Genomic DNA, 16,427 nt, shown 5'->3' with positions numbered 1-16,427 from the left:
TAAATGAAAGGATTTTAAGTGCGCCTTATAGTCCGAAATATACGGTACATATATTTTTTTTCTGTCAAAATGGAAAGAGTACATTTGGTAAGAAATGTAGAGGTACTTTATTGATGTATAGGCATTGTAGGGGCCATATAAAATGATGTGGCGGGCCAGATCCGGCCCCCGGGCCTTGAGTTTGACACCTGTGCCTGTAATTCGGTTTTATTGTGCCGTGATTTGCCAGGCGTTGTATATTACTGATCATTTATTCAATGCCCCGTCATTGAACTGAGAGCGACTTGTTATTGGCGAACACGGCGGTGTCGCAACAATGTTTGAACTCTTGTTAACCATCAACTGATGCGCCATTTTAACTCCGGACAACAAACATCAGCCATCGCCGTCGGAGACGCATCAGGTAGGACCGTCCTCGTGTCGTCGAGGACGTTTGCTCAAGTCCGCTTTCATCGATTAGCCTTGAGATGATTGTTCTGTTTACGGTCTGACGCGATCAGGCTAGCTTAGTGTCACGTTTTTAGTCGAAACTCGTCACCACAACGGTCTCATCGGTTAAAGTCTCTTTGCCGCAGACATGTTGCCGTCCCTCGCCATTGCGACCACGCTGATCCTGTGCGCCGCCGTAGCAGAGAGCACAGGTGAGGCCCCCCGGGTGGGCGCCCCAGCAGGCCGGCCGCTAACGCTCGCTGCTCACAGTCTTCCTGCAGCGCAGCGCAGCCGGGCAGATCCTGCACACATCCACCAGGTGGCGACGGGGCAACTCCCACGCGCTGGAGGAGATCTTTCCTGGCGACCTGGAGAGGGAATGCTACGAGGAGAACTGCTCACAGGAGGAAGCGGCCGAAATCTTCCAGTCTCAGGAAAAGACGGTAGGATGAAATGTCTGAGTTTCATGTTTAAAATGTTTTTTTCCACTGAGGGCCGCAAACAGAATCATTTTGGGTGATTTAACCCCCAATTCCAACCCTTGATGCTACATTAATCATTAGTAATGTAGCAGCCTAGTTTTGAATGGCAGGGTCCCTGCTATCACATGTTGATAAAAAATATAACATTTACATAATAAAAATCAACTACAGGCTTCCCAAATGCTGTAATAAATCAAGCATGATGAGTTGAGCATGTGGCCCCACTTTTAACTCTTTTTTTCAAACGCTTATTTACAGTAAGTCATTCATCTGACTTAGTCATGATTTTGTCTTAGTAAGTCAATATTTACTAAGTCAAAATTAGAGATGTCCGATAATGGCTTTTTTGCCGATATCCCGAAATTGTCCAACTCTTAATTACCGATTCCAAAAAGGGGCCCCGTGAAGCACTTTGGACACCCCCGTGTTATCGCTACCACCCGAAGTCTGTCGGTATTACCGGCTACCGATTCACGTAAAATCAAACTGTGCCGTATTTCGATACCTTTCGTTGCACGTGACGTCAAGTCCGGTCGGGAACTCGGCATCGGCTCAAGGACATGGCCGGGAAACAAGCAGCGGAATTGCTGCCTCTAGGTCCAAAGTGTGACCCAGGGGCCATTTGCGGCTCTCAGCTCGAGTTTTGTTGGCTCGTAACACGCTGTCGGGGCAAAATACCAATAGTAAAAAAAAATTATCAAGAGTTAAAAGACATAATGTAATGAAACTTTAGTACAATTTTTTTTAGCAAAATTAATACAAAAAGTATTTGTATATTTTATTTTGTAAAAAAAAATGCTACAAACAGTCATTATATATCACAACTTGGTGTCAGCTGTGTGTTATACGTGACAAATTGCTTTATTATTAGGTATTAGTATTAAAATTTCATCTTCTATCTATCTTTTCGCTCTTTTTTTCTTACATGTTTACTTTCGGATAATATGTCGCAGGCCAACAAAACTTCAGCTTTGGTCCGCAAATGGCCCCCTAACCCCACTTTGGACACCCCTGTAATAACTAATGACCATACACTTTGTCACCTATAACAAGAGGTGGGTAGTAACACGCTACATTTACTCCGTTACATCTACTTGAGTAACTTTTGGGATAAATTGTACTTCTAAGAGTAGTTTTAATGCAACATACTTTTACTTTTACTTGAGTATATTTATAGAGAAGAAACGCTACTTTTACTCCGCTCCATTTATCTACATTCAGCTCGCTACTCGCTACTGATTTTTATCGATCTGTTAATGCACGCTTTGTTTGTTTTGGTTTGTCAGACAGACCTTCAAAGTAGGATCTATCGCATGCCTGCGTTTCACCAATCAAATGCAGTCACTGGTGACGTTTGACTCCGTTTCACCAATCAAATGCAGTCACTGGTGACGTTTGACTCCGTTTCACCAATCAAATGCAGTCACTGGTGACGTTTGACTCCGTTTCACCAATCAAATGCAGTCACTGGTGACGTTGGACTCCGTTTCACCAATCAAATGCAGTCACTGGTGACGTTGGACTCCGTTTCACCAATCAAATGCAGTCACTGGTGACGTTGGACTCCGTTTCACCAATCAAATGCAGTCACTGGTGACGTTGGACTCCGTTTCACCAATCAAATGCAGTCACTGGTGACGTTGGACTCCGTTTCACCAATCAAATGCAGTCACTGGTGACGTTGGACTGCGTTTCACCAATCAAATGCAGTCACTGGTGACGTTTGACTCCGTTTCACCAATCAAATGCAGTCACTGGTGACGTTTGACTCCGTTTCACCAATCAAATGCAGTCACTGGTGACGTTTGACTCCGTTTCACCAATCAAATGCAGTCACTGGTGACGTTTGACTCCGTTTCACCAATCAAATGCAGTCACTGGTGACGTTTGACTCCGTTTCACCAATCAAATGCAGTCACTGGTGACGTTTGACTCCGTTTCACCAATCAAATGCAGTCACTGGTGACGTTTGACTCCGTTTCACCAATCAAATGCAGTCACTGGTGACGTTGGACTCCGTTTCACCAATCAAATGCAGTCACTGGTGACGTTGGACTCCGTTTCACCAATCAAATGCAGTCACTGGTGACGTTGGACTCCGTTTCACCAATCAAATGCAGTCACTGGTGACGTTGGACTCCGTTTCACCAATCAAATGCAGTCACTGGTGACGTTGGACTGCGTTTCACCAATCAAATGCAGTCACTGGTGACGTTTGACTCCGTTTCACCAATCAAATGCAGTCACTGGTGACGTTTGACTCCGTTTCACCAATCAAATGCAGTCACTGGTGACGTTTGACTCCGTTTCACCAATCAAATGCAGTCACTGGTGACGTTTGACTCCGTTTCACCAATCAAATGCAGTCACTGGTGACGTTTGACTCCGTTTCACCAATCAAATGCAGTCACTGGTGACGTTTGACTCCGTTTCACCAATCAAATGCAGTCACTGGTGACGTTTGACTCCGTTTCACCAATCAAATGCAGTCACTGGTGACGTTTGACTCCGTTTCACCAATCAAATGCAGTCACTGGTGACGTTTGACTCCGTTTCACCAATCAAATGCAGTCACTGGTGACGTTTGACTCCGTTTCACCAATCAAATGCAGTCACTGGTGACGTTTGACTCCGTTTCACCAATCAAATGCAGTCACTGTTGACGTTTGACTCCGTTTCACCAATCAAATGCAGTCACTGGTGACGTTTGACTCCGTTTCACCAATCAAATGCAGTCACTGGTGACGTTTGACTCCGTTTCACCAATCAAATGCAGTCACTGGTGACGTTTGACTCCGTTTCACCAATCAAATGCAGTCACTGGTGACGTTTGACTCCGTTTCACCAATCAAATGCAGTCACTGGTGACGTTTGACTCCGTTTCACCAATCAAATGCAGTCACTGGAGACGTTTGACTCCGTTTCACCAATCAAATGCAGTCACTGGTGACGTTTGACTCCGTTTCACCAATCAAATGCAGTCACTGGTGACGTTTGACTCCGTTTCACCAATCAAATGCAGTCACTGGAGACGTTTGACTCCGTTTCACCAATCAAATGCAGTCACTGGTGACGTTTGACTCCGTTTCACCAATCAAATGCAGTCACTGGTGACGTTTGACTCAGTTTCACCAATCAAATGCAGTCACTGGTGACGTTTGACTCCGTTTCACCAATCAGATGCAGTCACTGGTGACGTTTGACTCCGTTTCACCAATCAAATGCAGTCACTGGTGACGTTTGACTCCGTTTCACCAATCAAATGCAGTCACTGGTGACGTTTGACTCCGTTTCACCAATCAGATGCAGTCACTGGTGACGTTTGACTCCGTTTCACCAATCAAATGCAGTCACTGGTGACGTTTGACTCCGTTTCACCAATCAAATGCAGTCACTGGTGACGTTTGACTCCGTTTCACCAATCAAACAAAGCCAGGCGGTCACATGATTAACACGCTTAAGCTTACATGAACTCAACGTCAAATTTGAGGAAGCACATCACGGTAAGTAACGTTAGTAGATATTTTGGCTGTCACCGTAGGCTGATGTTAGCTTCCCTGCTATGAATCACTGTCAAATGTACATCGTGTGGGGACATTTATTAACGCACTGCAGCCTCATAGACACACACAAACAGTCGCACACACACACACACACGCATGCATAGAAACACCAATCAGAAGTGCACAGTGTGTTCCCAGGGGCACCGTGCAGCCCACACCTATCAGTTTATGGTTTGGGTAAAGGCTAACTTGTTATTTTCCTTTGTAATCTCTGCCTACTGAGCCTATGGTGCTGTTAAGTTATTGTGGCTCAATTTGCCTTAATTTTTTTTATGTTAATGTATTATTATTTAATATTTATTATTGTTTTAGTTGTTTAAGAGATATTCCTGGCTCTGAATTTGCACATTGCTATTTTTATGTTTTTGTGCATTATTTGTTGCCGTCATCATTAAACGAACAGGTTATTCATCAGTTACTCAGTACTTGAGTAGTTTTTTCACAATATACTTTTTACTTTTACTCAAGTAAATATTTGGGTGACTACTCCTTACTTTTACTTGAGTAATAAATCTCTAAAGTAACAGTACTCTTACTTGAGTACAGTTTCTGGCTACTCTACCCACCTCTGCCTATAACAAAGCCGATGCTAAGTTTTATCTTTAAAAATGTATGTAATCTGTCTATATGTAATATATATCTTTTAGCATTTTTTGTACAAAATAAAGAAGATTTAAAATGGCCCCCGTATTAAGCGACCTTTGGTGGAAAAGGTTTGGACACCCCTGCTTTATGTAATATTACAGTTGTCCATGCCAAAAAGTACATTAAGGCTTAGGGGTGTCAAAAAAATCGATTTTCAAATGAATTACGATTTTTATTAGTAACGAATCTTAATCGATTAACAACACCCAATGTTGTTAGAAGTATAGATTTTGAATCGAGAATCGATTCTGAATCGAATCTTTACCCCCAAGAATCGAATCCAATCGAGTCGTGTGGTGCCCAAAGATCCACAGCCCTGGTGAGGCTCCCCTTTTTAAAACTGTGCTAGCTTGATGCTATACACATGCTAAAGATTAGCATTAGCAGTTTTACATGGCGATTTCAACACCTCCAAAATGAGGCCAAAAATGTCGACATGGTTAAGAAAATCCGAGTCTAGGTGCCTTGTTCAAACCTTTGCTGATTTCCGTAACCTGCGGGTGACGTACTGATGATAACAATACTGACTTACCGACTGGTCTCATGTTCCACAGCTGGAGTTCTGGTTCCGATACACAAGTGAGTGACAGACCCACCCTCCCCCTGCTGACATGTCACATGACAGACGTCCTGTGCGTGTGTCCTAGACCTGAATCCATGTAGGACCAACCCTTGTCTCAATGGAGGCATATGCACTCTGGAGCGAGGACACTTCCTGTGCCTCTGTCCTCCTCGCTTCCACGGCCAGACCTGTCACTCAGGTAACCACGGCAACCCGCCACCGTCAGCCGCCCGCCTCCGCCCGCTAACACCTGCGCGTCTGCGTAGAGGTGTCGCTGTGTCGCTATAGGAACGGAGGCTGCCGGCAGTACTGCACGGACCTGCCGGAGGGCGCCGGTGTCCAGTGCGGCTGCGCTGACGGCTTCAAGCTGGACTTGGACGGACGCAGCTGCTCCAAGACAGGTACCTCCAACCGGCGGACTGTACCACTTCCCGCCGTGACGTGTGCGATTCCCGCAGTGCCGTTTCCCTGCGGCAGCCAGCAGGTGTTGCTGCTGCGAGATCGCTCCCTGTGGGATCTGGCCGACCGGGTCAACGTCACCGCGGACGGCAACGTCACATGGGAGGACAACGACAGCGGTCGGTTCAACTGGACGCGCCATGGCGACCAGGCGCCGGTCAATGCGTCTCAGCAGCAGGAAGTGGGCGGTGCCAGTGGGTTGGATGAAATGCTGAGTCCTCGCATTGTGGGAGGAGCTTTGGAGAAGCCCGGCGGGAGTCCTTGGCAGGTGTGGAGACACCCGGACCGCCTTGTCGGACGGCTACCGACTTGAACTTTTTGATGTGTTCAGGTTCTGATCCGAAGGTCCGATGGTTACGGCTTCTGCGGAGGAACGCTGGTGTCCGACCGCTGGGTGCTCTCTGCCGCTCATTGCTTCCAGCAGAAGGCGCACCATGTTACCATAGGTCACATGACACTTTCACCTGTCTTCTCCATACGCTAGCCAGCTAATGTTAGCATTGCGGGCGGTATAGCTCGGTTGGTAGAGTGGTCGTGCCAGCAACTTGAGGGTTCCAGGTTTGATCCCCGCTTCCGCCATCCTAGTCACTGCCGTTGTGTCCTTGGGCAAGACACTTTACCCACCTGCTCCCAGTGCCACCCACACTGGTTTAAATGTAACTTAGATATTGGGTTTCACTATGTAAAAGCCCTTTGAGTCACTAGAGAAAAGCGCTATATAAATATAATTCACTTCACTTCACTTCACATTGAAGTCTAGTAATAGTGCACTACTAGTTGTGTGCTAGCCACAAGCTAGCTTTATTTTGACTATGTTAGCCGCAGTTTAGCTTTATTATACCCCCAAATTAGCTTTTTTTGGCTACATTGGCCACAAGTTGGCTTTACTTTTATCTATGTTAGTCACAGTTTAGCTTTAATGTAGCTGAATTAGCCACAAGTTACCTTTATTTTGTCTATGTTAGCCCCGGGTTAGCTTTATTATGGCTACATTAGCCACAGGCTACTTTGGCCAAAAGTTTGTTTAATTTTGTCTACATAAGCCCCAGGCTAGCTTTATTATGGCTACATTAGCAACCAGTTAGGTTTACTTTCTCTATGTTAGCCACAGGTTAGCTTTATTATACCCCCAAATTAGCTTTTTTTTATGGCTACTATGGCCACAAGTTAGCTTTATTTTATCTATGTTAGTCACAGTTTAGCTTTATTATGGCTAAATTAGCCACAAGTTAGCTTTATTTTGTCTGTTAGCCACAGGTTAGCTTTATTATACCCCCAAATTAGCTTCTTTTTTTTTTGGCTACATTGGCCACAAGTTAGCTTTATTTTATCTATGTTAGTCACAATTTAGCTTTATTGTGGCTAAATTAGCCACATGTTAGCTTTATTATACCCCCAAATTAGTTATTTTTCTGGCTACATTGGCCACAAGTTAGCTTTATTGTATCTATGTTAGTCACAGTTTAGCTTTATTATGGCTAAATTAGCCACAAGTTGGCTTTATTTTGTCTACATTAGCCCCAGGCTAGCTTTATTATGGCTACATTAGCAACAAGTTAGCTTTATTTTCTCTATGTTAGCCACAGGTTAGCTTTATTATACCCCCAAATTACCTTTTTTTTATGGCTACTTTGGCCACAAGTTAGCTTTATTTTATCTATGTTAGTCACAGTTTAGCTTTATTATGGCTAAATTAGCCACAAGTTAGCTTTATTTTGTCTGTTAGCCAGAGGTTAGCTTCATTATACCCCCAAATTAGTTATTTTTCTGGCTACATTGGCCACAAGTTAGCTTTATTGTATCTATGTTAGTCACAGTTTAGCTTTATTATGGCTAAATTAGCCTCAAGTTACCTTTATTTTGTTTACGCTAGCCCTGGGTTAGCTTTATTATGGCTACATTAGCCACAGGCTAGCTTTATTTTGACGACGTTGGCCACAGGTTAGCTTCATTTTGTCTACATTAGCCACACGTTAGTTTTATTTTGTCTATGTTAGCCCCAGGGTACTTTATTTTGCCCAAGTTAGTCACAGGCTAGCAATATTGTGGTCGACTATTGCCACAGGTTAGTTTAATACGGCTATATTTTCCACAAGTTAGCTTTATTTGTCTCCATTAGCCGTAGGTCAGCTTAATTGTTTCTACTATTGCCAGGTTAGTTTTAATATGGCTATATTTGCCACAGCTCTATTTGTCTATGATAACAATAATAATGATAGATTTTATTTGTAAAAAGCACTTTACATTGAGTAAACAACCTCAAAGTGCTACAGTGTATTAAAATAAAAAGATAATAAAAAAATAAAAACTAGAACAGCCAAAAAGCTAAAACTAGTATGCATATATTTAAAAAAAGGCTTTTTTAAAAACAAGGGTTTTTAAGCCTTTTTTAAAAGCATCCACAGTCTGTGGTGCCCTCAGGTGGTCAGGGAGAGCGTTCCACAAACTGGGAGTGGCGGAGCAGAAAGCCCGGTCACCCATTGTTCGTAGCTTTGTCCTCGGAGGTAGCCGATAGCCCAGGTTAGTTTTATAATGGCTAAATTTTGCTGGTTAGCTTTATTCGTCTACGTTAGCCAAAGCCAGGTTTGTTTAATTTTGTTTACTTTAGCCACAAGTTAGCTTTATTTTGTCTACGTTAGTTAATTTTGTCTGCGTTAGCCACAGGTTAGCTTTGTGATGGCTACATTAGCCACACATTCGCTTATTTGGACTGCATTCTCGCAATATGACCTTTCCTGGTACTACAATTTAAAGGCCTACTGAAACCCACTACTACCGACCACGCAGTCTGATAGTTTATATATCAATGATGAAATCTTAACATTATAACACATGCCAATACGGCCGGGTTAACTTATAAAGTGACATTTTAAATTTGCCGCTAAACTTCCGGTTCGAAACGCCTCTGAGGATGACGTATGCGCGTGACGTAGACCGGCGAACACGGGTATGCCTTCCACATTGAAGCCAATACGAAAAAGCTCTGTTTTCATTTCATAATTCCACAGTATTCTGGACATCTGTGTTCGTGAATCTGTTTCAATCATGTTCATTGCATTATGGAGAACGAAGCTGAGCAAGCAAAGAAGAAAGTTGTCGGTGCGAAATGGACGTATTTTTCGAACGTAGTCAGCCACAACAGTACACAGCCGGCGCTTCTTTGTTTACATTCCCGGAAGATGCAGTCAAGATGGAAGAACTCGGATAACAGAGACTCTAACCAGGAGGACTGTTGACTTCGATACACAGACGCCTGTAGAGAACTGGGACAACACAGACTCTTACCAGGATTACTTAGATTTGGATGACAAAGACGCAGACGTGCTACTCTGAGTATGCAGCTTTGGCTTCTAAACATTTGATCGCTTGACCGTATGTGCGCAACTTTTTTTTGCGTATGTACGCAACTTTTTTAAAATATATAAGCTTTATGAACCTTGGGTTAGGTGAACGGTCTTTTGGGCTGAGTGATTGTGTGTGTTGATCAGGTGTTTGAATTGTATTGGCGTGTTCTATGGAGCTAGGAGCTAGCATAGGAGCTAGGAGCTAGCATAACACGTACCGTACCGTACGTGCGCGTCACGTACGTAACTTTTTAAAAATATATAAGCTTTATGAACCTTGGGTTAGGTGAACGGTCTTTTGGGCTGAGTGATTGTGTGTGTTGATCAGGTGTTTGAATTGTATTGGCGTGTTCTATGGAGCTAGGAGCTAGCATAGGAGCTAGGAGCTAGCATAACACGTACCGTACCGTACGTGCGCGTCACGTACGTAACTTTTTTAAAATATATAAGCTTTATGAACCTTGGGTTAGGTGAACGGTCTTTTGGGCTGAGTGATTGTGTGTGTTGATCAGGTGTTTGAATTGTATTGGCATGTTCTATGGAGCTAGGAGCTAGCATAGGAGCTAGGAGCTAGCATAACACGTACCGTACCGTACGTGCGCGTCACGTACGTAACTTTTTAAAAATATATAAGCTTTATGAACCTTGGGTTAGGTGAACGGTCTTTTGGGCTGAGTGATTGTGTGTGTTGATCAGGTGTTTGAATTGTATTGGCGTGTTCTATGGAGCTAGGAGCTAGCAGAGGAGCCAGGAGCTAGCATAACAAACACGCAGGTGTTTTTATGCAGGATTAATTTGTGGCATGTTAAATATAAGCCTGGTTGTGTTGTGGCTAATAGAGTATATATATGTCTTGTGTTTATTTACTGTTGTAGTCATTCCCAGCTGAATATCAGGTCACCCCCGGCTCTCACAGCATCTTCCCTATCTGAATAGCTTCAACTCCCCACTAGTCCTTCACTTGCACTTTACTCATCCACAAATCTTTCATCCTCGCTCAAATTAATGGGGAAATTGTCGCTTTCTCGGTCCGAATCTCTCTCACTTCATGCGGCCATCATTGTAAACAATAGGGAACTTTGCATATATGTTCAACTGACTATGTCACGCTACTTCTGGTAGGGGCAAGCCTTTTTTTTATCAGATACCAAAAGTTGCAATCTTTATCGTCGTTGTTCTATACTAAATCCTTTCAGCAAAAATATGGCAATATCGCGAAATGATCAAGTATGACACATAGAATAGATCTGCTATCCCCGTTTAAATAAAAAAAATTCATTTCAGTAGGCCTTTAAAAAAATGGAAACGTTCTTAGAGCCTACATAGGTGTGATGGTTTGTTGTGCGTGCAGGTGATTATGACAAGCAGCGTCGCGATCCAGGTGAGCAGACAATCACGGTCCAGCAGGTGCTGATCCATCCTCACTTCCACACGTTCACTCTGGACAGCGACATCGCTCTGCTCTACCTGGCCCAGCCTATCATAAGAGGGCCCACCGCCATCCCCGCCTGCCTGCCCGACCCCCACCTGTCCAAGTACCTGCTCAAGGTGAGAGGACGTCACATCGCTAAATCAGTTATTTAAAAAATAAATAAATAAATACATACATACATATACAGTATATACATCCATCCATTTTCTACCACTTATCATATATATATATATATATATATATATATATATATATATATATATATATATATATATATATATATTAGGGGTGTGGGAAAAAATCGATTCTCACGTTGTGCGATTCAGAATCGATTCTCATTTTTAAAAAATTGATTTATTTTTTTTGATTTTTTTTTTTGTATTAATTTTTTTAATTTTTTTTTTAATTAATCAATCCAACAAAACAATACACAGCAATACCATAACAATGCAATCCAATTCCAAAACCAAACCCGACCCAGCAACACTCAGAACTGCAATAAACAGAGTAATCGAGAGGAGACACAAACACGACAGAGCAAACCAAAAGTAGTGAAACAAAAATGAATATTATCAACAATAGTATCAATATTAGTTACAATTTCAACATAGCAGTGATTAAAAATCCCTCATTGACATCATCATTAGACATTTACTTTATGAGATGCGATGCAAGTGTAAGCCACCGTGACACTATTCACTATTCATTTTTTGTATTATTTTTTTTTATTAATGTTTGTAATGATAATATCAATGAGGGATTTTTAATCACTGCCATGTTGAAATTGTTACTAATATTGATACTGTTGTTGATAATATTCATTTTTGTCTCACTACTTTTAGATAGTTCCGTGTCATGTTTGTGTGTCCTCAATTGCTCTGTTTATTGCTATTCTGAATGTTGCTCGGTCGGGTTTTGTTTTGAAATTGTATTGCATTATTATGGTATTGTTGTATATTGTTTTCATTAAAAAAAAAAAAAAAAAATTGTTTTTGAATCGAGAATCGTGTTGAATTGAAAAAAAAAAATCGATTCTGAATCGAATCGTGACCCCAAGAATCGATTTTGAATCGAATCGTGGGACACCCAAAGATTCCCAGCCCTAATATATATATAATAAACAGAGCAATTTCAATAGGCCTGCTGTGTTTGCTCCGCTGCTCGGGCCCCAATTAAAGCCAATGTCGTTATGAATGATTGACCTATTTAAAGTTCCAATTACTTCACATCAAATAGTCCACTTTAAAAAAAATTTGAGGGGAATTTTATTTTTGCAACAGAAAACAGGCTTTTGACAAAAAGGGCATAAAACATTAAAAGAACAACAACTTTATATCGACAGGCAGACCTGAAGTTGATCCAGGGATTTAAGCCTTGTATAAAAATAAAAGAAAATATGACTTATTTTTAACATTGTTATGACTGAGACCCTACCAAACTTGAGGGGAGCACTAAAGGTAAAAAAAAAAAATCGATGTATTATATTGGTTTTGTACGGAGCCCCTAAAGCAGGGATGTCCAAAGTGCGGCCCGGGGGGCATTTGCGGCCCGCGGTTCATTTTTTAACGGCCCCACGGCCCATTTTAAAATACGATTAAAAAAATGTAAAACATAAAAAGTGGTATGAAAGAGCAAACAGGTGAAATGTAAAAAGAAAATGTTGCAATGTTTACTCTAATAACACAAAGCTGCCATGCAGGCTGTTTCTTTCTTTAAAAAATAATAATGAATCAAAATCAATGTTATTATGAATTATTGACCTATCCAAGGCTCCAATTACGTCACATTAAATATTGCACTTTGAGATAATTTTTGGGGAAAATGTTGCATATTTTGTGTTTGCCATATAAAAAATGGAGCTGTTTTTTTTTTTTTTTTTAAAGAAGGGCCTAAAACGAAAAAACATAAACAACAATACAACTTATAATTGACGGATAGATCTGAAGTTGATCTCGAGATTATTGTGTTAAAAGTAAAGAGTAAAAAAAATGGATAATTTATTTTTTAACACTTTTGGTTCCCCGATAATTTTTGTGTGATTTGTTTTTAAGTGTCATCGCTCAAAAAATAATAATGAATTAATGGTGTTATGAGTTTTTTACCTTTTTAAGGCTCCAATTATTATATAATCTCAAATATTCCACTTAAAAATGTTATTGGGTGAAAATATTGCATATTTTGTGTTTTTTCCATAAAAAAACAAGGTTTTCTTTGACAAAAAGAACATACGACTTAAATCTTTAAAAACGTTATATTGACAGACAGACCTAATGTATATCTATGGATTTAAAACTTGAATAATAATAAAAATAATAATACTGAATAATGAAACATTTTTTATATTTTTTTAAACAAAACCCTTTGGGGTCCCTGGGATCAAGCCTGAGTGGAGGCCTAAATGTATATTTTTTATACATATATTGTATTGGTTTTTAAAATAAAAAAATATCAAAATGGCCCCCGTTTGCTTTGATTTTTCAGTGTGCGGCCCTCAGTGGAAAAAGTTTGGACACCCCTGCCCTAAAGGGACATGGGGGGGAAAAAAAAATGTAGAATTTTTTTTTGTTGTTGTTTTTTTGTTTTTAGACATGTATCTCGTGCGCACGAGAAACTTTTTATGATACATGTCTAAAAAAAAAAAAAAAAAATGTAAAAAAATGTTTTTTCCCCGATGTCCCTTTAAGGGCTCCGTAGTTTTGAAAATTAAACATTTCAAAATGGCCACCGCATGTTTTGATTTTTCAGTGTGTGGCCCTTAACGGTAAAAGTTTTATACAGACGTGTGTGTGTGTGTTCAGGAGGACAACAGGGGTGTGGTGACAGGATGGGGGACCACAAAGTACCTGGGCAGGCCCTCGCGATTCCTCAGGAAGGTGGCGCTCCCGGTGGTCAGTCACCGGTCCTGCAGCCTGTCTAGCGAGCAGGTGATAGCAGCCACTGTGTTAGCGTCACGCTAGCACGGCGCTAGCAGAGTGTTGTCAGTTTGCTGGTGAGCAAAAGCAGAAGAAGGGTGTTTTCAAAAAAGGTGAAGAGCATCCATGTTGCGTGCCCCCCTGCAGGTGATCACAGACAACATGTTCTGTGCAGGATACCTGAAGGCCAGCATCGACGCCTGCAGCGGCGACAGCGGCGGCCCCTTCGTGGTCCACTACAGGGGCACGTGGTTCCTGACCGGCATCATCAGCTGGGGCGAAGAGTGCGCCGCCACTGGCAAGTATGGCGTCTACACCCGCCTGGGGAACTTCCTACCCTGGATCACAACCACCATGGCCAGGGTGGACTTGAACGCCACGCAGAGCTAAAATAAATTTTGGTTTTTTTCATGACGATTAACAAAGTGGGCGAGTCTAAGAATTAAAGTTCAAATAAAAAGGATGATGAGGAAGTTGAACAATTTATTGTACAAAACAAGAATACAAGAGGAAGGCCCCATTCGACGCGGTTTACCTGACACATGAAACGTGACAGATTTGGGGTATTGAATATCTTAATGCGTTTTGTGGCAAGTCCAACTTTGACCACAGCGTCAGTTGCTATGTGACCGTTGACCCGAGGACGGACAATAAAGAATGAGCGAAAACTTGCACCTCCTTAGTGCTTCCACCAGGGGGCGCTGCCAGTGCGGTTTTGTATCCACTCCACATATTTGACCACGCGCGTGTAGACGCCGTACACCCGGCGAGTGCCGCACGCCTCGGGGCCACCCCACGACACCAGCCCAAAGACAGCCCACCTGCGGCCAAACGGCTCTTCCATGACGAAGGCGCCGCCGCTGTCCCCCAGGCAGGTGTCCCGCCCCCCCTCGTAGAAGCCGGCGCAGAACATGCCGTCGCTGACGTTGTAGCCGCGCGAGGCGTAGCTGGCGCGACACTCGTCCTCGGACACCACCGGCAGCTTGACGTACTGCAGGAGGTCCGAGGTCGCTCCCGTGGCGTTGGAGGAGGGGTCCGAGACGCCCCAGCCGGCGACGACGCCCACAGAGTTGGGCAGGGGGGCCGGGGCGGAGTCCTGCGAGACACAGTTGTCAAAGGTGACAGAGGGAGGGGAGGGGTCACGTGACGCGCAGGTGAGCCAACAACACAAGTCCAAAAAGTTATTTAACAAAACAACACGTTGACAAGACAACAAAACTAGTCAAACAAACAACAACTAAAAAATTTTTAGTTAACAAGACAAGAAAACAAGTTAACAAAACAAAGTTTTAACAAAAGAACAAGTTAACAGGAAATAAAACAAATCAACAGGACAACAAAACAAGTTGACAATACAACAAAACAACAAGTCAACAAAAAATAACTCAACAAAACAACAAGTTAACAAGACAAAAAACAACAACTTAACAGGACAACACAACTTCAAGTCAACAAAACAACAAAACAATATTTCAAAACCAGACAACAAAACAAGACATGTCAACAAGTAAACATGAAAATAAGCCGACAAGACAACAAGTCAACCAAACAACAACTCAACCCCCAAAAAAGTTAACAAGACAAGAGAACAAGTCAACAAAACAATAATTCAACAAAACAAGTTAACAGGACAATAAACAAGCCAACAGGACAACACCGTCCAAACACTCGTCTACATCTGCCAAGTTGACAAGACAAGTTAAAAAAATTATTCAACAAAACAACACGTTAACAAGACAAAAAACAAGTTAACAGAACAACAAAATTACAAAACAACAGGACAACAAAATAACAAGTCAACAAAACTAGTCAACCAAACAACAACTCAAAAAAACAAGTTAACAGGACAACAAAACAACAAGTTAACAAGAAAAAATCTACAAATTAACAGGACGACACAACTACAAGTCACCAAAACGGGTCAACCAAACAAAACAATAATTTAAAACAAGATAACAAGAAAACAAAACAAGACAAGTCAGCAACAAAAGATAAATGAACGTGAAAATAAGCCAACAAGACAAGACAACAAGTCAACCAAACAACTAAACAAAAAAGTAGTTACAAGACAAGAAAACAAGTAAAACAACAACAACAAGTTAACAGGACAATAAGCAAGTCAACAAGACAACAAAACAAGTTAACAAGACAACACAACAACAAGTCAACAAAAACAACACAACAAAACAATGGGTAAACAAGACAACATGTGAACAAAACAACAATTCAACAAAACAACAAGTTAACAAAACTAAGTTTTAACAAAAGAACAAGTTAGCAGGAAATAAAACAAATCAACAGGACAACAAAACAAGTTGACAATACAACAAAACAACAAGTCAACAAAAAACAACTCAACAAAACAACAAGTTAACAAGACAAAAAACAACAACTTAACAGGACAACACAACTTCAAGTCAACAAAACGACAAAACAATATTTCAAAACCAGACAACAAAACATGTCAACAACAAAAGACAAATCAACAAATAAACATGAAAACAAGACAACAAGTCAACCAAACAACAACTCAACCCCAAAAAAAGTTAACGAGTCAAGAGAACAAGTCAACACAACAACAATTCAACAAAACAAGTTA

At 41.6% G+C, this 16,427-nt stretch overlaps 2 protein-coding genes across 5 annotated transcripts in view; one reads left to right on the top strand and one right to left on the bottom strand.

Annotated features, from left to right (window-relative positions):
* Positions 1–330: 330 nt before the first annotated feature.
* LOC133658602 (coagulation factor X) lies at positions 331–14,544 on the top strand. 3 transcript variants are annotated; one of them, XR_009827498.1, is made up of 11 exons: positions 331–403; positions 576–641; positions 700–872; positions 5,674–5,698; positions 5,767–5,880; positions 5,948–6,082; positions 6,140–6,408; positions 6,472–6,586; positions 10,836–11,032; positions 13,715–13,941; positions 14,004–14,140. XR_009827498.1 is itself a non-coding variant. In XM_062060811.1 (11 exons), exons 1-11 carry the CDS (start codon positions 346–348, stop codon positions 14,216–14,218), a joined length of 1,521 nt encoding a protein of 506 aa, XP_061916795.1. In that variant the 5' UTR covers positions 331–345; the 3' UTR covers positions 14,219–14,544. The 3 variants fall into 3 exon arrangements, 2 of the variants coding, with proteins under 2 accessions (XP_061916795.1, XP_061916796.1); XM_062060811.1 differs by having other exon boundaries at positions 13,715–13,840; positions 13,976–14,544; XM_062060812.1 differs by lacking the exon at positions 14,004–14,140 and adding an exon at positions 13,948–13,969 and having other exon boundaries at positions 13,715–13,905.
* masp1 (MBL associated serine protease 1) overlaps positions 12,996–16,427 on the bottom strand; it is a 17,812-nt gene continuing 14,380 nt past the window's right edge. For both annotated transcript variants that reach the window (XM_062060809.1, XM_062060810.1), the window contains one exon: positions 12,996–14,924. In XM_062060809.1, coding sequence (XP_061916793.1) covers positions 14,508–14,924 — 417 coding nt within the window. In that variant the 3' untranslated portion in view covers positions 12,996–14,507. The remainder of the gene's footprint in view (positions 14,925–16,427) is intronic.

The sequence above is a fragment of the Entelurus aequoreus genome, linkage group LG10, assembly GCF_033978785.1.
Source record: "Entelurus aequoreus isolate RoL-2023_Sb linkage group LG10, RoL_Eaeq_v1.1, whole genome shotgun sequence".
Taxonomy (NCBI): domain Eukaryota; kingdom Metazoa; phylum Chordata; class Actinopteri; order Syngnathiformes; family Syngnathidae; genus Entelurus; species Entelurus aequoreus.
The sequence above is the reverse complement of the archived record's forward strand: the minus strand, read 5'-3'. Positions and strand labels throughout refer to the sequence as shown.

Bases quoted from the DNA above. Each gene is read 5' to 3' on its own strand.
- LOC133658602 (XM_062060811.1), top strand. From the start codon at position 346: ATGCGCCATTTTAACTCCGGACAACAAACATCAGCCATCGCCGTCGGA. The intron at 873-5,673 runs GTAGGATGAAAT...CATGTTCCACAG, and splicing joins TCCAGTCTCAGGAAAAGACG to CTGGAGTTCTGGTTCCGATA. The intron at 6,409-6,471 runs GTGTGGAGACAC...TGATGTGTTCAG, and splicing joins CCGGCGGGAGTCCTTGGCAG to GTTCTGATCCGAAGGTCCGA.